General features: G+C 41.2%; 2 protein-coding genes across 9 annotated transcripts in view; both read right to left on the bottom strand.

Annotated features, from left to right (window-relative positions):
* The window catches only part of LOC113158895 (caskin-2-like), a 56,844-nt gene extending 39,908 nt beyond the window's left edge, over positions 1 to 16,936 (bottom strand). For 7 of the 8 annotated variants that reach the window (XM_026355210.2, XM_026355227.2, XM_026355236.2 and 4 more), the window contains exons 1-2: positions 16,652 to 16,936; positions 13,877 to 14,345 (exon numbers count right to left, since the gene is read on the bottom strand). In XM_026355210.2, coding sequence (XP_026210995.1) covers positions 13,877 to 13,970 — 94 coding nt within the window. In that variant the 5' untranslated portion in view covers positions 13,971 to 14,345; positions 16,652 to 16,936. Of the gene's footprint in view, positions 1 to 13,876; positions 14,346 to 15,320; positions 15,659 to 16,651 lie in introns of those variants that run through there. The other variant, XM_026355219.2, reaches the window with a different exon arrangement.
* A 1,211-nt stretch (positions 16,937 to 18,147) lies between these two features.
* st6galnac2 (ST6 (alpha-N-acetyl-neuraminyl-2,3-beta-galactosyl-1,3)-N-acetylgalactosaminide alpha-2,6-sialyltransferase 2) lies at positions 18,148 to 25,985 on the bottom strand. The gene is made up of 10 exons (XM_026355541.1): positions 25,802 to 25,985; positions 23,144 to 23,353; positions 21,949 to 22,036; positions 21,626 to 21,794; positions 21,248 to 21,401; positions 20,608 to 20,746; positions 20,410 to 20,513; positions 20,220 to 20,300; positions 19,986 to 20,088; positions 18,148 to 19,595 (listed from the first exon to the last, which is right to left on the bottom strand). The coding sequence occupies exons 2-10, from the start codon at positions 23,236 to 23,238 to the stop codon at positions 19,416 to 19,418; spliced, it is 1,113 nt and encodes a 370-aa protein (XP_026211326.1). The 5' UTR covers positions 23,239 to 23,353; positions 25,802 to 25,985; the 3' UTR covers positions 18,148 to 19,415.
* Positions 25,986 to 26,252: the final 267 nt, after the last annotated feature.

Raw genomic sequence — 26,252 nt, 5'->3', positions numbered from 1 at the left:
TTCACGTCTTGCCAAAACCTCTGGAGTGGCAGGACGTAGCGGGGCAGGAATTTGACTTCACTTCATTTCAGCCTTAAACTCTGTCAACCATTAAAAAAACATGTTAGATACCCAGTTTTAATGGCAAATGTTTTGTTTACATTCTAACTGAGCCGGGGAGCATAGGATCTCATAGAGATCAGAAACGGCAAAGGTTCAGGCAAAGGTAGGATGGTGATGCGGGAATGAAGCTGGTCTTATCAGCTCTTTCTTGTGTGTGTGACGTCAGCGTTATCAGCCCTGTTCTCGTCCACTGAGGTTTTAACCAGCTAGCAGCAACTCAAAATCATCAATAATGGAATCACCATAATCAATAGGATTCATCCTCTGGTCACCATGAATTGTCTGACAAGTGTTCCAATACATAAAGTTCTATGCATGTTGTTAAGATTTTTCTGAATTCTGATTAATATACAGTTCTAAATACAAGGCACAGAAAAGAAAGTAGAAGAGAGACGGCTGTGTCAGGGCCACTAACCCTGGTCATTGAGCATCAAGTGCTCCTGTCTAGTGCATGAAGCAGAATGGTTGAGAGTGATACGGAGCAGGAGGTCTATGTTTTTGATAAATTACAGATTTCAACAGAGATCATTTGAGAGTGCATAGAAAAGCGGAGGTGCAGCTCAAACAGCGACTGGAGGTTAGTATCAGTCAGTCAGTAGCTCCTCTTGTCCTTCAGTCTATCACTCGGTGAGTTTGTTGTTTCCCTCGGGGAGGGGTCCGAGCTGACACAATGCTTCAGCCTCCCACTTTCTGAACAATAACGTTGGGAAAGGAAGTGTAGAAGGGGCCCAGCTCAGAGTCCTGGCTTTGTTCCTGAGAGCTGGTCCACGCCTTGCGAGCCTCTGTCAACACAAAACACGTCCCCCCTCCTAGCTTTCTCTTCCTCTGACACCAAGTCACGGCCAGGTTACAGCTCAAAGCCTCCAAAACACACACATTAGCACACACGTAACTTTAAAATGTCCCTCTCTTACTTCCTCACATTCCTCCTCAACAGTGTCAACCCCCAAAAAAACAACTTAATAGACAGTAAATCATAATATCACTGTGGCTGGGAGTGCTATTTTCACTGATCTGTGGATTAGTTGCTTGCCATGCCATTGACAGCTTCAAGTTTAATGTCTCGTTTTCTTTAACCAACAGTGCAAAAGCCAAAGATGACAAGAAAAGTAACAAAACCTTTTGAGAATCTTACACCATATATACGAATATTTTTCCCATATATTTTCAGTTTTTTTCCTCACAGCTGTATTGTCTAGTTAGCATTCACGTAGATTTTCAGGTGAAGAAAAAATGAAGAACCTCTAGGTTAAGAACATGTTTCAACACAACTTGCAGCTGGATGGCGTAGTGGTAATATCGTGTGTGCTTTGGCAAAGCAAACAACAATCAACAGGGACGGGTCTATATCACTCCTCGTCTGCAGGTTCAGGACTCACTTTCATTTAGGTCACAGAGCCGTTAGTTAGTTAGAAGTGTGTTTTGGTTGCTATTTGCCAGGAGGCCAGAGTCAACAGAGCCTAATGAAGATGCCGAGATAATTTTATGTCTGTTGGTCCAGATGGAAGCTGGCTGACGCCAGCCGCATTCACACTCCACTGTGGAAATGGCGATCAGGACTATTCAGGCTTTCCAAACTGAGAGACAGCAGAGCACAGCACTGACACCAATGTCCTGTTGAATATGTCTGTCAGTGGGGCGAGGCACAACCTAATAGCAGCTAATGGACTCTTGACAGTGTAGCGACAGCCATCTAGGTCCTGCTGGCGTGTGGGTTTAGTGAAGCCTGGACCCATATTGTGAAGTAAAAAGTCACATTATGACGCCAGCTTGTTAATGAAAGACGTGTTGTCCTAAAGCTAAGCACGTCTAGACTCTGGGTGGAAAACAAAATGAGTTCTGAAGGAAATTCGATCTGAAAGCTACTGATGAGTGAATCAGACATGTCAGAGCAGAAGTCATGTCTTCCAACGAGGCATGCAATAACAGATTAAAAAGTTTAATCCTATAATACTCACCCTGCAGGTTTTCAACACAGGACGTTAATGTTGAACCAGAAAGAAAATGGAAAATAAAAGAAAGATCCCATGTGCAGTATAATGTACATATGGAAAGCAAGTACAGTAAGTATTCAGTAGCAACTGATTTGATTTTCTACATTACAGTTCAGTCACACTGCTCTTGTAGAAAGACTTTTCAAACTAATTGATCAAAAATGATTTTTAATAAATCACAGGTATCATGTCAGCACTAGTATCCAGACATTCAGTCATCATTTTATATCGCAGACCCAATCATCTTCCTGTAATTTGTTGTAATGCTTCCAGGAAACTGTTGTGTAATTTGGTAATAATTACAGTGAAATTAGAGCTTTGTGAAAACTCACGACAACAAGCAACAAAGGAGTGAACAGTACAGCAAGTCATTACTAATCCTTAAAAGGCTAAAACAAGAAATACAAATGTTGTCCTTCCGTTCATTCCCCTCCCTAATGCTTCTCATGGTTTTGACACAGTAATTGTGACAGATGTGTGGTCTCCAAAACCTGAGAGATGAAGTTCAGAAAGAAAAGAAAGGATGGCTGCTCCAACATGTCTGATTCATTCAGATTCTCAAAGGACTTGGTTTGTTATGATATATGACAGAGAAAAGCAGGAAATCCTCTCTTTAAAGACGTTGTAATAGTGTTCTTTCACTATTTCTGCTACTTAATAGATTACTATTTGATGATTATGGGCGGTTGTGGATCAGGAGGTAGAGCAGTTGCCTACCAATCATGGGATTGGTGGTTTGATTCCGGCTCCTCCTCTCACATGTCAAAGCGTCCTTGGGCTGAACTCCAAGTTGCCCCCGGTGAGTTAGGTCAACTATCGCTGTGTGAGTGTGTGTGTGCGAGTGGGTGAATGAGACGCAGTGTAAAAGCACTTTGAATACCAGTACAGTAGAAAAGTGCTATAAATAGTGCAGACCATTTACTCTTTACCATTTTTCAAACAGTTACTCTGTCTGATTGACTGTTTAGCTCTAAAACATACACAAATGTTTACTAGAACTGCAAGCTTGCACTTCTAATTAACATAATTAAAAAAAACAGGTCAATGCTCTCTTACCAACAGTATACGTTTGAAAAACTGCTTTAATTCAGTAGGTTTTATTTCTCAAACCATAGACTGTGTTTAATAAAAAGCGTCCATCTATTCTGTGCAGCTTTTTAAGTATTGTCTTTCAAGTGTCTCAGGGTGGAGGTGAGGTGTTCCTGTTTCTGTCTGAACTTAAAACAAGAAACGGTTTAGCACACCACGCACATTGTTCAGGGGGATGTGAGCTCAGCTCCACACCCATTCCTCTGCTCATTGCGGACTTTTCCTCATGGACACACCTCCATGTTTCTGGACCGTTATACCACTGGTCCCCTCACCCCTTTCACTACCAGAGCCTCCAGCATGTGACCAGGCAGGCCTGTTTTGGCGGTCAGTGTGGGTGCGTCGGATCAAGCCTCCTTTTACAGTAACAGAGATAAGGTCACAAGTAGTACAAGTACAGCAGACAGAGATCGCAATGAGTTCAGTTAATTGACCAAAACTATGATTAAAAGAAATTTGTACCTGTGGTTTTAGCTACCGGGGTCTAACTAAACCCAGACAGTGAACAGAACCAGATGCAGCACTGCTCCTTCCTTTATTCAGCTCTGTTTTGTCCACTTCAGCCCGCTAAAGCGCTGCTCTGCTTTGCTATACAACAGCTGGCCTTTACGGTGCCTTTACAACCATTAAAACTAGATCAAGACAGACTGAGAAAAAGACTTTTATGCTCGTCCTGTAGGGAAGATTTCCCTGAAGACACCATTAAGACCAAATGAGTCCTCACCGTTGTGGCCATATTCTTTGAATAAGTAAACACGAAACACCGTATACTTAAATCCCACATTGGTGTATTTAATCTATCAGTCACACACTTTCACGTGCTGAAGCAGTCAGAATCATTTTCTCAGACTGTTTTCTTGAGCTCATAAGCTGTGACAGCTGTAATTCTTGGCTGCTAGACAGATTTTCTGGCTGGTTCATGTCTTCAGCAAAGACATTAAGAGATGCTATGAACATATTTTCAGTCATCGTGAATTTATTTCCTCTGTGGCAGCAAAATGTGTTACACCAGCCTCAAGAAACTCCTACTGGACTGTCGAAACACTTTCAGTGCCAAGTAACTCTGAACACCGCATTGGATTTGAAAATGCCACTAGCCAAGGGAAGACATAACTCATTAAAACTAAAACTACATCAAATCAGGCACTAAAGTGAACACTGAAAGTTTCCTTCGCCCTTTTTTGCACTGCAGCCCCACATTTCGACAACTTCCTCCACAAACCAGGGCCACTTTTTCAGCCTCTGAGTGAGATTCTGTTTGAAGTCGTCTCACTGGGAAAGAGCAGCAAGAGTCTACAACTGGCAGTGTTGCAACACCCATGAGGTCATGCTCGCCTTTCTCTCTTTGTCGTTGGCTGAAAACTTCGGGAAGCGCTCTGCACACTGTATTTCACCCGAGTCAAATTCCAGGGAAAAGGGGGATCGAACGTATTGCTATGGGGTCCACATGCCGACACCATGACATCACCACGTCTATTCTTCCCTCTGCATTCAAATTCACTCCGCTGCACTGACAATGGCTGGCACAGATACAATTCTGGGGATTTTCTGAGGGGAAAAAATAACTGCAACTTTTAGGTTCAAGTACACAGCTGTGAGTCAGACCTCACGCTGAGCTGATAGCCTCTTCTGAGCCTTAGACTGAACTGATCTTAAAACATTAGTCCGTTTTAAGGTGTTGTAATAAGAAAGCCTGGACAGCCACATACTGCATATATGCACAAGCCAACATTTCCCAGTGAAAATACAGCCATTTTTAGTAATGTACCACAGTTCTGACCCAAATTAGGGTTCTCTAAATTCCACTCATTCTCAGTGGTGGGAAATGTTCATCATACACAGCCAAAGTCAAATCAAAACTCATAAGTCAGATACAAGACGGTCTGCTTAACAGTAGCCGAACTTCTGAACCTCCTAACATTAAGAGGAACACATTTACTTTAGTGATATTACCTCAGAGAATTCAGGGTAATATATGAGGTACTGGTCAATCTTCAACGTGGGCTTTGTCAGCAGCTGGAGGAAAACTCAACTGTTGACAAACTGAGGATGATATTAGGAAATATATTGTTGGTTCATTCAGATCTCAATTTAAAATGAAAAATCTAAAGACTGAAAAAACACTAAATTTTTCTTTTCAAGATAAAAAAAAATATAATAATAATAATGGTTAGTTTTTCCAATTTCCCATTATGTGCTCAAATTAAGCACTCATATTCCATTTTCATTTTTCCAAACTGAGTTTGAGTTTAAAGATGTATCTCCCAGTTTATCTGCGACTATAGCTGCTTATTTCAGTATCAAACAGTAAAGTTTGTACTGCAGAGCACAGAGCAGGATAAGTCACAGACTCATTAGAAAGTTCTTATTTTCTATGTAGTCCCCATCAGTAGAGCAGTTTCAAGCAGAATATCAGGCATATGAAACAGATTTAGACGTAGAGAAGCTTTACAAACACAAAGATACAATACTGCGTTGTGGAACTTTGGGTTTTTTGAAACTTTGCTAAGATGTTCAAAACAAGTGGATTCTTTATGTAACTTGCCGGTTCATTAGACACCACAATTTATCATTGATCGTAATGGCTTCAAGTCCCAAACTTGACTTTAATCACAGGGCATTAAAGTTCAAAATTTTTAACATTATTTTTATTTTACTTAACTTATGTCCTTCATTTTATCTCATAGAATGTGGGAATGTGAGTAAAATGTAATCATAAACCTAAAACAACGCAAATGTATTGTAACTTTATATGTTACAACTTTATAGTGTCAGATTTTCTGTGTCTAAGTCCAGTATTGTTATTGTTCTATCCCTGTAAACCAAACCCACAATCCGTCCAGCAGCAATAATGCAGAATAAATCTCCGATGTTTCATTAAAGGTCTTTCTACTCTTTAAACAGATAGAAAAGGTGTATTCAGTGTTATTTAGAGCAAACATCACATCTTGTAACGTCACAGAGTCCTAGATAAAAAAACAACAACAACAAAAAAGCAAAGACTTTGGTTTGAAAGTAACAAAAGAGAAAACCAACCAGCAAGAGGGGCCTGGTGCAGAATATCTATTACATAACGCACCAAATAAAGAAAAACTCCAGCAGCCATTACTCTTCCACACACACTGCATCACACCACACAATATACACAGGCTATAGCCTCAAACTAGATTCATTATCTTCTAGTTTTCATTTCAAAGCCGCTATAAAAAGTGAATAGAGGACCTGTTTCGTCTACAACTGCTCTGAGCATGCTCACAGTCAGCTAATTTTAGAAGAAACCCATTTAATCATATTGGAGAAGGTGCTTCTGTAAAAAATAAGAAGACATGCTATCGAATGAGGCTTACTGTATAGTTCAGCAGCAGTTCAGCAGACGTCCCAGAGGCTGAAAATCTACGTGACTTAATTAGTTTCAAAATAACAGCCCAAATTTCTCACTTAGTCACTAAGTGGGAAATAAATCCCTGTTTGCGCAGTAACAAGCATTTCTCATTCATATTTCTGTCTGTTCAACGTCACAATAATTGACGTCTCTAAGTGATTATTAAAAGTAATTTAAACTAATCTGTTAACTGACTAATTATTTCAGGCGTAGCTACATCACACTGCTAGTTATAACAATAACTCCTCTTATACCTATAATTTATCCCAAACTTTTCGTGTTCGGTATACTAGTCTAGTTAATTATTTGATTTGAAAACATATTTTGGCATAAACTGTATAGCCTAAATAACTCACTCACTTACATGATTTGTCGATAAACAAAAGGTCTGAATTTGGAATTTTAAAGCTGTGAATAACTGTCATCATCATTTCTTTGTTGTGGTTGAGACCTAGATAAAGCCACAACATCAGATTCTCATTCTCTACTAAAACCCAAAGATTAATCTATTACTCTCTGTCCTGCTCTGCAGTACCACTTTTAGTCCATCTTTAACCTTCACTGAGGCAGGACTAGTGTTAGTTGCCATTTAACTTTCAGTAAAATCCCTGAGTGCTTCTGAAATGCTTGATAAAGACTCAACCCGTGCCGTATCCTCCTCTTTCTCATTAATGTCAGATTCAGGACTAAAACTCGGGACAGCCAGAGGTCCCGAGGGGCCCCTCGTTCTTAAACATACAGAGGAGCCTTGTTTTCCCTTTCAGAGATATGACTGGTTAACTTTAAAAGCCTTAGATGATCTGTCTGTTTAGTGGACCAATTAAACATTTAACACGCCAACGGTAGAGTTGACAGGCAAACACTATCAGCTCAAACACAGAGGAAGAATTTCACACACTGTCTGCTCCTTTCCCTCAAACCTGTCCTGTCTGGAAGAGAGTAGACATTTTCCTCCTCATTATCCTCTTGGGTTGAAGTTGGAAAGTAGAGCAACCAGAGTTTCACTAAGTAAGAAGAGACTGATTAGCTCAACAATCAGTCTTCTGTGTTTGCTTGACCCTTCCTAAGACTGGAGAACACATTATGTAAAGGAAACATCCTGTTTTCTGGGTTTTCTTCAGTGTGAGAACGGAGCAGCGAGGGTGTGAATCTTTGAATTTGTTCCAGTTATATTTGAGGCATGTCAAGTAACTCAGTTATTCCCCACAACTCAGCAGAAAAAGCAAGACATTTGACTGCGAGCAGCGAGCAATTTGCACAAAAAGCTCTGCGGCAAACGATTTTCTGGAGAAAGAAACTAATTTGCAAATCTGGCTTATATCTGAAACTGTTTCAGACTCCCTTAATGAGAAGGTTCACTAGAACTCCATCCAGTTTAGTGGCAGTAGTAGTGAACCAACCTATACTGACTGTAGGTAGAATAACACCTTGAACCACACTTTCAGTCAAAAGGTTGATTTTTAAAGCGTGATCTGGACAATTTTGTGTCTTTATTAAAGACAAAGAGTAGAGATCACAGAAAACAAGAGAGAGAGATTCAACAAAGAGTGGTTAACATCTTAACCCAGTAGCCACAGTAATTGTAGCAGTTACTAAAGTCTGCATGCCCTCAAATCTGTACTTAGTAACCAGCATGTATTAAGCACATTCAGTGATGTTGTAATTGACAAATTACTCCTCAGATTTATCACTTCACTCCTATAATGTTGTAAAAATCAGTTTTCAACATATCGCCATTTTTAATCCACATGTTCACCTGTGCTGTGCCCTGAAAGTGCAAAAGTCTGTCACAAACATTATAAACAGCATCTTTTAAAAAGCTCATTGTTCCCAATGCTCCTCATCCTTGACATGTCCCCACCTTATAGCATTTCTTCCTGATCAAAGTTTCCTGCGGCCCATAACAGGTTAGGGCCATTTTAGCACAGACAGGAATGACTTCCTACACAGGGAAAGCTGAGTAAAATAGAACCTGAGAAATGTTTGGGTCAGTTAGGACTGATGTGAGATTCTCAAGATATCTGAGACGAATTCATAAAAGCACAAAAAGTCTGAGCATGAAAGGACCTGAAAGGAGAAACGGAGAAGAGCTGCAGCGTAAGACAGGGGTCCTGCCAGCGCTCAAGAGAGGGAAGACTTTGTAGGATGTGATTGGCCGGGCCGAGTTTAAACCCAAACTCATGAATAAAACATAGGACAGATACGTGTGAAAAGGCAGTAGACACTCAGAGTGGGAGTTAGTCCGCCCCTCTCACAGCAGAGACTCGCTGTTTTGTTTCGCTTCTCAACAGCCCAGCTTTTTCATCGAAAGGCGACAGGTTTACGACGCTCCATCAATGGGACACTGATGAGCTTCAACATAGAACATCACTCCACTGCGTCTATAATAATACCTCCTGTGGCATGCTTCTGTTAAAAAAAGACAGATGGGGATGTTATAGGCCAAGGAGGCTTTCATTTACCTTTGTTTAAGGTTTAAATGTCTAAAAACCACCAGTCTACAGCCTTTTAAAACATTTTAAACTAGGATTTCTTTTTTATTCAGCTCCACCAACTGTTTATCTTAACAAAGAAGCTCCTTATATTCACTTAACAGCATGGAAGGAAAGCTAAAAATAATGTATAATAAATATTTTTTTTACTTTTCATGACTATAGATTTGACTTTTTTACTGTTTAAAGATTCATTTGAAGAAAAACAAATGTACAACCCATAAAATAATACCTTACTAGTTTTAAATCACTCCGTTATGGTACAAAGTTCCACAAACATGTAACTCATCTCTTGTCTTACTGTCTCCACAAAAGCTTTAGAAGTAAATTAAGGTCAGCTGAAAGGTAATTCAATGGAGCAGTATAGTCACAGTGTGCTGACTGTAAATAGCACAGTGATGAGAATGAGATTCCACAGCACCTGATAAACAAAGCTGGACCCTGCACCCCCCTTCCCACGCTAGAGCTATAATTCCTCTTAATCCTGGCTGGGCACCATCTGGGAGCTCCTTGTGATTTGGGTGATAGCGGTTGGGCATGGGGCAGATAGCGAAGCACCAGATGTCAGGAGGACGGAGTCTGGGTCACAAGCACTCCTCAAAAAATCATAGGAAGCATGCTGAAAGATGTAGATGAGTCTGTAAACTGTTCATCTTGGAGAACGTATCTTGTTAATGAGCAAAAAAGCTTCAGAGATGTATGTGGATGCAGGAGAAAACATGTCCCCTGTCCATTTAATAGGTTGTTGTCTTCAGTAACAATGGATTAAAAAGCTCTCGTGTAACATATTATGGTGATGGATTGGGTGTGTTGAGGTGGTGAACAATAGGTGGGAGTCACGTGACAGTCTGCAGGAAGTCCCTCAGGGAGCAGAAACAGGCCTGTCAGCTGGCTCAGGGGACCATATACCAACATTTAGCAGTCATCGTCAGAGAGACTCAGGTCTACATCCTCCTCTACACCTGCCACTCACATTCTGCATTCGCCATCACATGGGAGTTCCTCCAGCTAGAACGTTTGTTGCTATATTGTGATAGAGATTTACTTTAGCACTATACCAATTCATTAAAATATGCTCACAGTGGACCTGATACTGTGTAGCTTAGTCCATCACCTGACATGTTAATAATGTCAGTTTAGGGATTGATGCTGACGAACAGAGACCAACTCTTAGTTTCCGTTTCATGAGAATCAAAATCAGCTAAATTGTAGAAGGCTGGATAGTGTAGTGGTAAGATCGCCACCATCTATGTGGGAGACTGGAGTTTAAGGCCTAGCTCCAGTTGTGGTCCTTAGACAAAACCTCCTTACACATATAATCTGCTGTCTCCATGTCGTTGTTGCAGTGGTTCACAGTTAGTCATGTCTCAACTTTCCTGTGTCCTTTCAGTCGACAAGGACAGTGCCAGCATATTAAATGTTAAAGTCCAAATGTGTGACTACAGCAGAAGTCAAAATGTAATTCTTCAGACAGCTTAGAGCTACCAGACGTGGTGCTACAAAACAATCCAGAGCAAAAAAACATAGACACCACTGTTAAGCTAATAAAACAATAAATTAATGGATGTAGGGATTTGAGCCTAACAGCATGAAACTCCACCACCTCTACCTTCTATCATCCCAAATAAGCTGCTTGATTACAATCACTGAATACAATCTAGGTCTCCTCTGAAATGTTTTATTATTAAAGGTCAAAATTAGCCTAGGCAATGTTGATTGCAGTGATACAAGGTAGGGAAACTAGTTGATACCAAGGCTGTATTCTTTTATGAAATATATACAGGTTTTTAGGGTCGAGTTGCTGTTTGGAATCCTGTCAGTCAAAAAAGGTAACAAATGCTCCCCTCACAGCATATTTTGGATGCTGCACATCTGCAGAAAATCCAATTTCCTCTGTAATACTGGCAGTTAAAGTTCTTGTCTGCCTACTATTGATATGTTACAGCCTCAGCATTCAGTCTATGTTTAGCCAACAGATAAAAGACAGATAATTTGTTGACCCATCCTCAAACTCTTCACCTCCTGACACGCACCACATTTATCCTCAGAGGTCAGAGGTTACTGATGACGGTAGACGCCGGTCGTATAGACACTCCTGTGACATGGGAGAGGTTTTCTGGCTGATAAAGACTGACCTCCTGTCGGCCCCCGAGCCCTCAGTGGCCCCTTTTCTTGGTTCCTCAAACAGAAAACAAAACTGACTGTCAGGCCGAAAGGCGACAGTGAGGCCACAACATTAGTCATATGGAGAGAGGAGAAAAGGCTTAATGAAAGGAAGCAGAGGCTCAAACTGAATTTATCCAAACAAGTCGAACTTCCATCAGATTCTATCCACAAACATTTGCTTTTCCAGTCTTTATATATATCACTTACATTTCTTGTTTTTGATGTATTACAACAGAGGGTCATATTATATCCAGAGCATGTGTGAAGACATCTATTTATACAGACACCAAATCTAGTATAAACAGAGCTGTGTGCACATCTGCCATCTGTGTCAGCGTGATGATAAGACCCAGTCTGCAGCTGTATCAGTTCCTTTCCTCAGAGCAAGTAGATGAGTTAGCTCCTCCATGAAAGCAACACAATGGGAGACGGGGGAGTGGTAAACGCAAAGTTGACAGACTATTGAAACTGGAGATGGCAGCCATTGTGGAGCAGGGCGACCACATCTAAAGCTGTACCTGAGTCAGGAGGACTTTCCTAAAGGGATCCACAGGAGGAGTGCTATCAAGATTAGACCACATAAGACCTGCGATAGTGCATAAAACTGCCTCTGAAGTTTAATTTAGGAAGGTTTACATCAATATGTAAAGAACTGTGTGGCACATATAGCCCTTTTAACACACAATGCCCAAACAGTAAGTGTTCAAAAGCCAATGTGCAGTCAAATTAAATCACTGACTGATGTTTTGTAGAAATCACTTTGCTTGGAGTCGCTTTGTAATGTCCCTGCAGATGCTCTTCCAAATCTTCACTGCAGCTCCTGTCAGCTTGGTGTGAGGTCTCTCTGCCAGTGGAATGCAGCTCAGTCAGATTGAGATAAAGTGACTGACCTAGTCAGGCAACGATATGTCACCTCCTCACCCTCAAAAGTTTTGGTTGCTTTTTTGATTCATCACATTGTCCCAGAGCTTTACCAGTTTCTTTTGGTACGTCTTTGTGAACTGCAGCCTGGCCTTTCTGTTTCTGAGTCTTACCAGGGGTTTGCATCATGCTCGTGATGTCTTCACTGAATAGAGAATGATGAAACAAAAATACTTTGCAACCTTGAACTGTACATTTTTGTCGATGTCAGTATAACTGGTAGCAGTGTAACAGTTTTGAAACTGTCGCATGAAACAAACTCACAACAACATCTCCTTCAGTTGTGATGTCATCAGGTGCTGATGTCAATTGCAAATATCAAAGATGTTTTATAAAACCTTTACAAGAAGGGCTGCCAGAAACTAGGTCTTAAGATTGGATCTTAAGACTGTAATCTTTACACTGGCCAAGACTGGACCAACTAGGTAAAGCATGTTGTACCTGATCAAATCATATTCACAATTAACTTTACAGGCATTAAGTGTGTGCTGGCTGTAAGTGAGAAGTCAGACTTCTAGCTAAAAAACATCAGGCCACCTCCGTTTGGGGTATGAACAGATTTAAAGGTGCTAAACAAAGACAAACATGAACCATGATGAACTTCAAATTCTCAAAGATCCAAGAGTCCAATAATAAATGAATTAAAGCCCGAGGGAGCAGGTCTGCACTGTCAAACCATCCACACCACAAAAGCAGGTTGCATCTTTTCTCCACTAAAACACACCGTGTTGGAAGTTTAAATATTCACTGAAGCAGCAATCAAACTGCTTCCTTCATGTCTGAACTGGGAGCTGCCTCGCCACACTGTAAGAGAATCACTGGCATCATCATCCGTTCAATCACAGAGGTTTTAGTAGATGTGAGAACAGCAAAGGCAAAACTCAACAAAGCGGTTGTTCAAGCACGTTAACACTACTCTTGCCTGTCTGCTGTCGGAGGTTTCTGTCTGAAAGAGAGAAACTTGCTACCAAGTGAAAAACCAGAGTTCCTATATCAGAGTTTATTACAGCATATAATACAAGAGCGAATGAAAAGGTTAACGCTGGTGTGTGTTAACTAAAAATATTACAGTTTTACTCCACTAAAGCCTCCAGCTGCCTTATTCATAGTTTTCTCTCAGTGCTTCCAAATTTGACCATTTTAATACCAAGAACCTCCGAGTTCCTTCGGACTGTTTTTCTTGGAAAAGAAGCCAAAACCATTATGGCCGCAGCATGACTCTCCTCTGAAAACCATAATAATAACAATACCAATAAAAACAAAAGGATGGGATGAAAGTTCAGGGTAAGAGCAAGCAGCGGACAAGCAGAGTGATGTAAGTGCTTATTAGCAGTCAAATAAAAGAGAGAAACTGAATTTATTGAATTACGAATCATATCAATCAAATGACTTCCATCACACTATAAAATAAATAAACGGCTGCATGTATAAAGTACAGCAATTGAACAGAGAACACCAACAACCCATGCCATCAGATTAGACTAACTAAACAGCCCAAAGTCTAGCTAGAAATTCAGACTTTTTAACTTGTTCAGGCTGGAAATATTTCAGACAAACATGGCAACAGAACAAAACAAGGGTCATTGTGGATTTTAAACAAATAACACTGCTGAACAGAGGGTGTATTAGCATGTACTAGCTAGCAAATTATGAAGTAGATGAATAATGCAGCACACAGCAGGTGACCCCTGAACAACAGCAGGCTGGACATGAGATGCAGGTGCACTTACTGTTCCTGTTGGCTTTGAGTTTGGACAGCAGCTTCTGAGTGGACAGCAGGTCTCCGCTCTTCACCGCCTGCAGCAGGTCCTGCTCCTTCCCCATGCTCCCTCCTCCTTGTGTCTGAAGCTGATTTATTTGAAACCCTGACACCTCCTCTTCATGCTGAGCGCCGGAGACATGGACCTGCCTCAGGTGAGGCTAGCCACTTCCTCTGTGTGGCGCTCAGCTCACAGCCCTGCAATAGCCTGAGACACAAACCTGAAGAAAAAAAAAAACTCCTCCCTGTGATGTTTCCTCCAAGTCTGGTAGAGATGGAAAACTTTTCTGCCACTTAATTTCCTGCTCAGACGTTTCTGCTTTTCAGTCTCCGTTTGGGGAGAAATATTATTTCCAAGGTCAGCCAAGGGGGTTGGAGGTCTGTCGAGCTACTGTTGATGTGACTGGAGGTGTGGGACTGGTGTGGTCAGCATCGAGAGCCTGAGAGGGAAAAGAAATGAGAAAAACAGATCAGATTATCTGTGTTAGTGCTCCAGACTAAACCACAGCAGCTCTCCTGTCGGATGCACGTGTGGATATGAAGTAAGTGAAACTGAAATGAAGTTCATTCATCAAACCCAAACGTCATCCTGAATCCACTTACCCAGTCCTAATGCTTATCAGATCCTGCAGCTGCACTATTAATGAAAAGGCAATCACAGTCTGGGCTCAGGTCTCTATGAGATCTCTGTTTATATGTGATATCGATTCTGCAGTGTTAAAGTTGAGAGTGCACTAGATATACTAGAGATATACTAGAGAGTGTGAGAGTGGGGACATATCATAACAAATCAACTTCTCCCTCAAAGTCATGATCAAGCAATGGTGAGGGAGAACTTGATGCAATGCTTTGGCCAGAGAGTGTGCGTGAAGTAAGAGGTATCACTCTAGTAGCTGCTGAAAAATAAGGTGCCAATAAGTGAAACTCAGAAGGTCAAAGAAGGGTCCTGAAATCCTAGATTTAGAGGATCCTGGACAGGAACATTGAGGAACTGCACCTAGACGTCACTGTGCGTTTCCATTCTTCCTCATGTGACGTCAACGTGGCCCGAAGGTAAACCTGACGCATTAAAACGTGGACATTTTGCACATGAAGGCACGCGTGCGTACACACACACACACACACATACACACACACCTGTCACAGGTAAGATCAATGTTGTGAAACCACAGTAACGGAGTGTTTAAGGGCTTGTGAGCTGAGAGGTCGGCTTAATTACAGCTCAGCAAATCTTCAAACGCAAACAGCTCGTGAAGGATCTACCTGCAGGTTGTCTCTGCTCTGTAAATATTGATGAGGCTTCTAGAGCCTTTTTACAGCACGAGGAGTTAACCATTTGCTGAACAGCGCTGTGTCTTTTACACCAAACTACACTTAGTTATTTCACATTTTCAAAGCAGAGTAGAATATCTAACCAGCTCAACCACCTGACGTTCAGACTCAGCCCAGCAGGGCACTCACTTGACTTCTGCTGCTTCCCTCAGGGCTCTCTGATAGATTACATGCTCACTCTGGCCATGCATCAACTTCATTTCAACTGCAGCACAGCTACTTAAACTCTTCCAGCCCAGTGGCCAGGCCACAGCTCACAGATATGGGAGGTAGAAGTCGGCAGAGTTAGTCGTCTCTGCTCCAGTTTCCCCGCAGATAACTGACATCACTGCTGACAGTCCTGATCTCTGCATGAAAACACGACTCCAGCTGCAGCACCAGACCTCAAAATCAGTGTTGCTACATAAACAAAAAAAAGTGTATGAGTTGATGTTTGCAGTTGGATCACAGAATCCAGATAATGTAGAGACACTGGCGTGGCGCTGCACCGGGCTCTGTTTTCCTGGTTACAACTTGAGTTATTACATAACCAGGCAGCCACCGAGGAGCACACAGCTATCAGTCCCATTCCCATTGATCACCTCCCCCTTTTTCTTCCAACCCCTGCAGAGTTTTGTATTCTCACTGACGAGAGGAACAATCCTCATAAATTTCACTTTGACATTGGTCTGGTTTAAACTGTAAATGTATAAACTATTTGAATGCATTATTTTAATTACTTTAAAGTTACTCTGTTTATGTGGTGCACATTGTAATCTTTTACTATTTTTGCACATATTGTTGCTAACTCTCATAATTAAGTCACTATCCAGAGGTTGGGATAGTGCACAAAGCTGTCTTCATCATAATGTGTCAATATCAGGTTATTGTCATAGCAGCCCTCATTTAGAAATCTCCTTATTTGATATTTGTATAATCATCCCCCATATAAAACCAATAAGTAAAATAGGATTTTAAGATTGCCTTCATTAATAAGAGTCCACCTCCAGTTCTCTATTCAACCTGTATCACTGGAGCTCTGATATTAAAAGTGCGCAAAATGAAAGTTGAGTTGAACCACTGTGAATCCAGTGCAACCTTATTTCTTAAATGTATTTTTAAATAGACTTCATTAAGCCGCGTTCAATTCACTAAAAGCTACAGAAAAGTCTTAATTGCTTCATTTCCAAGCTACGTGTAAGATAAACGAGTGCTTTCTAAAGTTGATCCAGCTCCGTGGAGAAACGGGCTCATCGAGGCTGGAGGTGAGTGAACACAGCGGACAGCGCTCCGCCGTCAGCTCCGTCAGCTCCACCAGCTCCACCAGCTCCACCAGCGCCGACCTTTGTACCAAAGTTAGTTAACGCACATGTACGGGAGATTTTCCTAAACTAATAATTGTAAGGAAGAGATATCAGTGTTATACAGGACTTACCTTTCAGTTACATATGACAGACACTTTCCTAGCTCTGATTGTTAACGGACCACGGTGGCAGTTTGGAGAGAGACTCCGCGGAGCTGGAAAAGTATTCCCTGTGTCGATATCCCACAAAAGTCGGTACTATATTCCACCAGTAGTCGTTTCCAAAGGTACTACATCATATTTTGTCCCAACGAAGATTTAACCTAAGGACTACTTTTAGTTTTAGGACTTTAAGGCTGTAGACTTCTTTAGCTAACGATCCCCTGGCTTTTCCCTCTTCGCCGTGAATGCCACATTCTCGCCACTGTATTCTCCAGAATGTGGATACGGTGTCAAGGTACCGTGAAGGCAACACTGAACGTCCGGCTAAGACTTTCAAAATAAAACACGGCATGAAATGCCCAGAACCGCATACTTACAATGTGATTAATAATCACCGCGTTAAATCTGTTGTTACAGAAAGAGAAAATACATTATAAGATTATCATAACTGTCACACCGTACATTTATCGATGCACAGTACTTTATCACCGTTTGCAAGTTGTCTTGGAGCTGTAGATGTGCAAATGTCTATTGTTTTTTTTATACATCATGGTTGCAAGGTTATTTTCAGAATAATCTGGGCATTGTTTTAGACTTATACAATAGTATAGGTCTTAAATGGTTAAATGAAATTGTAAAACGTATCCAGTTGATCTAGAGAATGATATTAAAATGAAAGGCAACCACATCATCAGACGAAGACTGTGAATAAACAAATGCTTCAGAACATCTAAATAGGTCTTATGGTGAAATTGTAGGCTCTGAGAAAGGCTTGAAATTTCAACATAATTTATGGTTGACACAGGAATATATTCTTCTAAAATTAATTATGCATGCAATTAAATACATTTTTAGCAAACTTCAACTTTTTCTCATTTTACATTTTTTGTTGCCAATTGTTATTACACTTTCCTTTCAAATCATGTTGATCATATTAATTAGAGGTTTCACATGCCTGGTTGTGTTCTGACACGTCAAATAAAGAAACACGACATCAAGCGTTCTTTTATTTTAGTGAGGTCATTTCCGGTGGTTTTCTGTCTCGTCTGGTAGCTTCACACTTTGTTGTCGACCCTCCCACTGTGTTTAATCTGTTGCAGAAAGAGAAGGTGCATTATAAGATTAACATAAATATCACGGCAAATATTTACTGATGCTTTGCACTTTGTCACAGTTTTTAAGAAAGTGGCATCTGATTTAAAGCTGCAGTGTTCTGGACACTTGCAGACAGTGGAGCAGCTGTAACAAGAATTCATTTTCATATCCAGCTGTTTCAAAACACATGATTCTTCATTAAAAAGGTGTATTTGTTTTCATCTGGTTAATGAATTCGGTGTTCATACAAGACTTTCCCCATTTTACTCTTAAAAACATTTCTTAATATTTAATATAACTGAATACTTATTATTAAAACAGACAAAACAATGGACAAGACATTTAATTAAATCAAATTTATTTTGTGTAGCACATTTAAAAAACAACCGAAGTTGACCAAACTGTTAAACAATTTTCAAAAGCTTGATCAATAAAATGAATAGATAAATAAACAAATAGAATCCCATAAAATGAAGAGAAACGCGTGTAGAAATTCCAAATAGTAGAAAAGACCGAATAAAAAATGACAAAACAGGTCAAATTTCATTATGTAAAGTTTAAAAATCAAAAAAATATTTGGGGATCTTTGATTGAGACAGGAAGACTGTTCCTGATTCTGAATCATGACAGCGATCAGCCATGAGGTGAACCACTGGAGAGTGGTGCCCTGAAGGCTATAGGTGGTGCAAACGATGAAGAAAGCCATGATTCACTGCATCAAAATGCGGCATTCAAATGTAAAAGTATTAAAATTGCACAATTTCCTCAGTCGAGTGTCTGTACTATGATTAACCCGAAAACCAGACTGATATTTTTCCATAACTTTCTTATTATTTAATCAGCTCGCAGCTGTTTTTCTATAATAGAGACAAAGTATTGAGCTCCTGCTGCTTGGACAGTTCTTTGGTGGTGTTCAAGGCAGGTTTCATATCTGTAGCTTGTCCTTCTGCCTTGAAAGGACACTTTAAATTTGCAAATGAGCAGAAGCGACAGTGTTGAGATAATGAGGATTATTATAGGTCACTGTGCTCCTGCTGGTTGGGGAGCATGCAGATGGGAAATGTAGAGAAGCAGACAGTATGGGCTGTGTGAACTCACTGTGTTGCTTCTGACCAGCAGAGGGCAGCAACGCGCCTCAGCTGCATCTATTCTACTGGAAATTCATACTGTACAGTTCAGTTCATGTGCTGAGGTTCTAACATTACATCAGAACCAGTATAATATTTGTTTTCAGACGTCGGTGGGTATTTCCCCCTCCTGAATTTGTCCTCGCAGCCATTTCCAGCAGTGTGCGTCACGGTGAAGACACAGACTGAGGTGATGGGACATGATTTACTAGGCATTCATTCACAATATGCATCTCTTCATCAGCTGGATGTAAACTTCCCCAGACATACCCTGGGTATTAGTATGAAAATAAAATCAAAAAAACTACATAAGCTATCATTATATTTAAAAAAAAGTTAGCCCCATGCCCAAATGTCCACTTTTATTTACCAAAATATATTATTTGTGAAAAGAAAAATGCAAACAATGAAAAATCTGTATTTTAATAGAAAAGTTCTTTGGTTTTGAACTTTCCAGCTCCATATTAATTTCACCATGCTTCCCTGTGTATTGACCGTCTCTGACTCCTCGGTCAGCCGCCTGCTGTCCTCTGGTACAACCTCATGACCCCCTTGAGGTGCAGGTCCTCCCACAGCAAGCTCTCCATCTGCATGTCGTGGTTGGCATAGAATGTCAGGGGCTTCCTCACCGAGTCATAGTAGTGGTCGGAGAACTCTGCATAGTTCTTGGTGATGAAGCCGTAGGCAGAAACCTGAAGGACAGATGGACAAACAGAACATCCTTCAGCCATCTACAGGTCATCTGATGATGTCCTTCATCTATAATTTATCTGTCCACCGTCCACTCTTTACCTGCTTTGTCCAATGCTGGGATTTTTAAAGTCTGGCACTTTAATTAAACTTTGTTAGTTTAGTTTGTCAATGTGACAGTATACATCAGTTGAAATACAGCACCACAGAGAAAGACGTCCTCTCGCTCCTCTTTGCTCTACAACATTTTGAGGTTTACAACTCGTTTCTGTATACACGGGTGACTCGTGGTCTAGGGATTGCAGCCATTAACAGCAAGTGTCATGATGTAAAATATAACTGTCAATGTCCAGACACTTCCAGGCCTAACTGTATGTGTATGTGTGTATTACCTGGTCACAGGTGTGTAAAGCTGTCAGCAGCATCAGAGCTCCCGTGCTTGGCATGTACAAGTGACGGGTCTGGGGGTTGGTCAGCCATGGAGACTTTAGGAAGCTGAAAAATAATTAGAAATGCAGACACTCTATCACAATATGTAAAGCACAATGTGTTGTCTCGTACTCCGAGGCCTCCACTTATTTACAAAAATACACACTAAGCATCAAAAATAACCTCTGGTCCTTCACCTGTGCGTCACATAGGAAATAAATTCTGGATGGAGAATCTTGAAGCTCTCAGGCGGTTTGTGGCCAAAATATTTTGAGGGTCTGTTGGACAAGATACATTAAGGTTTTACTATTCACTGAATCACACTCTGCTCTGGAATGATGCAATAAAATACAATCAATAAATGTGGATGTGTTTGAAAGAGCTCACTGGTCGCCCTTGTCGAAGCCCGAGGGGACAGTCTGATCCTGAACTGCAGCTGCTAGCATCACATAATCTCTGAGGTTCGATGGGATGAAGATGTATTTTACGTCCTGCACAAGAAGAAGACACAAACACAGTGAGAGAGAAATAAACTCAAATAAGGAGGCTAAAACCCCTCAGAGGTTTACTTCTCTCAGTACTCACCGGACTTGTGGGGATCTCAGTGAAGCCGTCATTTTGGTACCACTTGAGGGCATTCTTCATGGTGTTTGAGGTGAAAACGTAGAAAGAAGTCTTCACCCCCACATCATCTTCAAAACCTCTAGTCACTGCTCCATTCACCCTGAGGGGCAAGAAAAGTCCCCCACTCAACAAGCACTTTATTAAGAGGTGAGAAATGGCTTCAAATCCGCCTAATCCACATTATAATATACGTTATGTGTTTATCTCCTACCAATAAGGATAAAGATGGGCATTTTATTTCATATAACTTATGACATTTTACAGAACAAAGCTCACTTCGATTTGTTGTTAATTTGTTCCACAATCATTGCTGATAATTTGTTTTTATTTATGTCATTTATGCAAAAAGAATATAGGTTGGCATTGTTGACGTTGGTGTAAAGACTGTAGTTTTAATGAGTCACTTAGGCATTCATTCTACTACATTTTGACTTCTGTGGCATAATGCACAGTCCAAGAACAAAAAGCAAATCTCATAGATTGATTTTAAATGACACTAAAAGTGTTGTAATTAAAAAACATAACATTAAAAATCTGTAGTAAACAAGAAAAAACAAGTGCTGGATGAATGTCTGGAGGCTTTGTTTGTCTTCAGTCTCACCTGAAGACAAAGTCATGGCTGTCTATGTTCTTCCCCTGTTTGGACCCTCGGAGGATGCCTCCGTTTCCCACCACAGCACAGCGGACACACCTGCCAGGTGAGCCGGGATCAAAGAGACGAGCGCTGTTGAGAAGGGAGAGGGTCAACCTGACATCTGGAGACAAAAGAAGAACAGAGGGAACCAATGCACACCTACAGAAGAAACAGTCTGTCATCGTGTGTTCAAACAGTAACAACACATGGTGATGTCTGTTTCTAGGTCAAAGATCTGGGCCCTGGTCTTAAAACTGAATATGTTGTCTGGGGTTTCCTGATCTGTTTTAAAGCAGCTTGGAAGAACTGCAATCAACAGGCCCTGAACAGGGCCCTGCTGTATACCATGAACAGGAAGTCCCTTCCAGCCATATGGAGGGAACCTGTTCTTTAGCTGTTCCCAGGTATCGTTGGAGAAACTTCCTGCCCACTGAAGAACCGGCACCGAGAAGCTGAAGTCCTTGAGGAAAGGATTATTTCTCACTGCCTTCCTCAGAGAACATGGAGCTTCTATCTGCGCACAAACAGAGATTAAAAAAAGGGGCCGAATGCAGCAAAGACAACCATAATAGTGTGTAAGTAAGTAAGTTGTTATGTGTAAGTAAGCACACATAACAAGAAAAACACAAGACAGAGCAGAGAAGTGCAAAAAAAGAGAAAAGATTTACTGTGTCTTCTTGTCGAAGTGTTGGGATCACGGTCAAAACTGCCTGATCGGCACCTGATACGTCCACACCGCCACCTTCTGTTTGCCAACTGACACCACAACACAATTTATATTAACTACACTGATCCGGGCTGATAAAGAAAACAAATACCGTGACGACATTGCATGTGAGTATGTAGTAATTGAGGGAAGAATAGAGTTAATGTCGGTGTTACACCTCGATCGCAGCACGTTAAACACAGCCCTGCATCACTGTGACCAGTAGCTACAGGGTGCATGCCCCGGTCAAGTCACATGAGAAGCCATGTATTTATGGTAAATATAAAGTGTTTGTGTGCATAACACTGAGCAGAGCTGAATGTCCTCAGCAATAATTCAACCAGTCCCCTGTGAAAGTGCAGTGACAAGGTCAATTCACAAGTTCAGTATTTGAGCTTTTGTTGGTTTTTGTTCCTGGATCCATTAAACAACATGGACCGTAACACGTTTCGTATGAGATCAACAATTGTTTTCTGTGGCTGGCTCCAGCTGCTTGGTTTTCATGTGGATTTCTTTATTTCACACGCAAAACCAGAAGCTGACAACAAGAGCGATCATTCAGCGGTGTTTACGTGCATTGTCTGAACGCTTGACACACACACACACACACAGGGCACACCTGGGTAATAAGAAACACCTTTCAGTCACACTCCAGTGCTTGTTCTCACTTAAATGCACAATTTGAACACAAAGTTCCTCAAAACACCAAATGAATTGAATGTGTCATTGCAGTACTTTTGGATGGGACTGTAACAATGTTAGTATTAATATAGTGTTGATAATTAGTTTTAGACGAGTTTATTTTTATGTGCACATAATCCATCCCTTTGCTCCCAATGTAAATCTAAAGTAAACTGCTCACACATTGGTGTTGTGTTCAGTTGAATGATTAACAGCTGGAGCGCAGTGACCATGCTGATCTACTGATGCATTATTGTAAATCACTCTGTATCAGTATTTTTCACCATAATCTATCCAGAAGAGGTTTTCTTAATTTGTCACATGCATCAATCTCAAATTGTTCTCATGTTTCTGTGTGTGCTGTGTTTGTTACCGACTAAACTTTGAAAAGGTTTCCAGCACAACATATTATATTATTATTACAGTGAAATCTAACTAAACTACAACGTTACCGGGTAATATCACAGCCCACCTACCTGTTGGGGGTCATGGTGCTGTACAGGTCATATAAAATGATGGAAAAGAAGGTAACCAGTAGAAGTAAGGCACATTTCATGGAGAACGATCTCATGATTCCCTTCAGGAGGTTTTATAGTCACTGTCATGAGCATTTAGGTTTTTATGGTGTTTCTGTCAGGTAGGCTCAGGTGAGATGATGAAGCGGTTAAAGTCCATTTGAAGCGACACTGCAGGAGGAGGCAGATCAGGTGGTAATAAAACATCAGAACAGAGGCATTTACTGTCCCAGAGAAAGGACAGAAAGTAGTTTTAAACAAACTAAATTCAAATGTTTGTGTATCAGTGACACCAAACCTGGAACCAGGTACTCAAAACAAAATACTCCACTACTCTTTCATTTCTCTACTCAAGTTAAAGTAAGTAAGTACAGCCTGTAAATGTTACACAAAGTACAGAAGTAAACTGCTGGTTTATCCAGCTGTTTGAAAACCAACTTATATAATATGACGGGAGGTTCATCCATAAACGATACATCAACATTTTATTACTAGATAAAAAAACTAGTAACTAATGTTTTTTTGACATAAAATGAAAACACTCCAGTAAAGTACAAGTACCTCTAAACTGTACACAAGTACAGTACTTGAAGAAATGTACTTAGTTACTTCCCATCTCTGCCTGGAGCCAGAACAGATTATTCACTTTAACTCGTGAAACTGTGTTTACATATGGAAACATTTGTTTGCATTTCTTTGCAGTGTCCTCATTTTACTACAATCCATACCAAACGAGTGAGGAACAGTCGGTGACCAACGTAAAGCTGACTAGAAAACACATCCTACGGAGTTCAGGGAGGAGGAGGCCACATTTCTGAAGCTGCCACTCCACTACACACAGGGACCTCATCCCACAGTGCCGGTTGATTTAGGACACCAGGGCCATGAGGAGCAGACCCACCCTCCTACACTGCATCCCCTGGAAATCCCCTGAGTGCTGCCATGATGCAGAGGGACGGGAGCATCATGCAGGCAATTGCCTTATGAGTGAGATAACAGAGATGACAGCTGAATGGCACATCATTTCAAACATCAGGTCCACAGTGTCTGTCAACGTCAGGATGCTGAATGCTGCCGTGTTCATTTGAAACCTTGCATTCTAGGCTCTAGGCACATTTCCATGACCTTATCCAGGTCTGGTATAGTTGTTAACAAGCAGGCAGCCAAATCAAAAAAAGAAAACAAAAGGTTGATTTAAGAACAGGCAGGCAACAAAATGAATAAGCCGACTGGAAAGCAATGAGTACAGCAGTGCAAAAACAGCTTGGTAAATGGAGGCTGTGCTCACATGCACCTAAGTAACCAGGTTTCCCAGAGGAACCAGAAAAGGCTGATTAGAAACCTGGTTATGTGAACAAATGGCGAAAGAATTGGAGAAATCTACGTGAGGAAAATCAGGTTTCTATAAAGGAAAAAAGTGCAGAAACCAGTTTTACACGAGTGGAGGAAGCCGAGTGCGACCGTGCATGGAGTCCCACTACAGCGACAGCACGTTTGTAGGCTGGAGAGGTCAGATAGGCAGTGACTGCTGGCCTTTAGGGAGCGGAGTGCTGTGGAGCAGCAGGCGTCCTTAATGACAAACAGTAACAACTCAAACCTAAAGGGAAACGTGCACAGACTCCCAGAGATCCTCATAGTTTTCAGCGTGTGAAAGAGTATCTGCTCCACACTGGGCACAGGCAAATGAAGCTTTGGCAGAGACACACCTGCTTGCAGTCGTCTTCATTTGGTTGGATTCAGAATGAATAGTGTCTTTTGTAGTCTCACCTGACTCCTGGGCTGCTCCTGAACCCGTCCTCCTCCTGTCTCTTTCTTTAAATCTCATTTTAATGTCATTTTCTTTTTCCCGTTTCCACCCATGCATCCATACATTTACTTTAATGCTGTACTTTTTGAGGTACTTGTACTTTACTCTAGTATTTTTTGCGTTGAGTTACTTTAATTCTGCTACAATACATGACAAAACAAGACAACAAATCCATGATGAGTTATTATTTAGTAGTAGGCTGCTGTCAGCTGGTTTCAGTTAGTTAACTCAGATTTGTTGTCAGCATCCTGTGTCCCCTGAGGACAGGATGTGAAGCTCTTGGAGATGTTAAGTCACAAAAACGAGCAGTCCTAGAGTTAGTAGGAGGAACAGAGAGGGTGATCAGCCGCACAACAGCTGCATGTGTCGGGATCAAACCGCCATAAAGTCTCTAAATAATCATAAATAATATGAAACAACAACGTGCGTCCTCCGCGGAGACACTGATGTCTTTGTGAAAGTGCATGATGCGTAATCCCGCTGGATGAATGTGTTATTTGTTCTATATTAACGTGATTATCATTAAGCACTCAGTAGTATTATTATCATAATATTAGGAGATGTCTGGACGGTTTCTAATCTTTAACCCTCAAGATATGTGGTCCTCTCCATCCAGCCAGCAGATAGACCGATGAACGCTTCATTTCAGTCTGATTAGTCACAGTTTCTTCAGATCCTCACTGTTATCATGGAGATAAACTGGTTGATCCCGACAAAAGCAGCTGTAGCGCAGACAAACTGTGTGGTGCAGCTTTAATATGCTGTGCGCGCTCCCGCGGGCGCGCTGCCCCGGAGGACAGAAAGGTGCTCACCTGCTCAGCAGAGCAAAAAAGAAATAAAAAAATAAAAAAATAAAAATAAAAAAGAGTCCTAATCCTGGTTCCCTTGAGACTTGTGTGGGTGTCGCAGGTGAAAAAGCGGTTTTCTCCTCTTCAGGGAACTGAAGCCAGTGAGTGCGTTAAAACCAGCTCTGCACGAGACTGTTGTCTCATCAACACTAACAGCATCACGAGCACACGCCTGCCGTGACGTCAGCGGGAGGGCGAGGTGTGGGGAGACATCTCAGGGGACATGGATTAAAAATCAACAACAAAACCACGTGGACGGAAGTACTTTGTTGAAGCCTTTTTGAGTGGGATGCTAAAGCTTGGTATTGGTTGGTGACACCTGTGGTCAGACAGTTCGGATCAGGTTGGATCGGGAGATGTTCAATCAGGTTCAAGTCTGGGCTCTGATGAGGACAGATGGTCCTCCTCTCTCCTC

This window comes from Anabas testudineus, chromosome 8 (genome assembly GCF_900324465.2).
Source record: "Anabas testudineus chromosome 8, fAnaTes1.2, whole genome shotgun sequence".
NCBI lineage: Eukaryota > Metazoa > Chordata > Actinopteri > Anabantiformes > Anabantidae > Anabas > Anabas testudineus.
The sequence above is the reverse complement of the archived record's forward strand: the minus strand, read 5'-3'. Positions and strand labels throughout refer to the sequence as shown.

What these genes read in the sequence shown, in the direction of transcription:
- st6galnac2 (XM_026355541.1), bottom strand. Translation starts at nt 23,238, where the DNA reads ATGAGATCGTTCTCCATGAAATGTGCCTTACTTCTACTGGTTACCTTC. An exon ending in CACTTCGACAAGAAGACACA is followed by an intron (nt 21,795 to 21,948) that starts GTAAATCTTTTC and finishes GTTTGTGCGCAG; the next exon opens with ATAGAAGCTCCATGTTCTCT. An exon ending in GGCTTCGACAAGGGCGACCA is followed by an intron (nt 20,301 to 20,409) that starts GTGAGCTCTTTC and finishes CTTGTCCAACAG; the next exon opens with ACCCTCAAAATATTTTGGCC.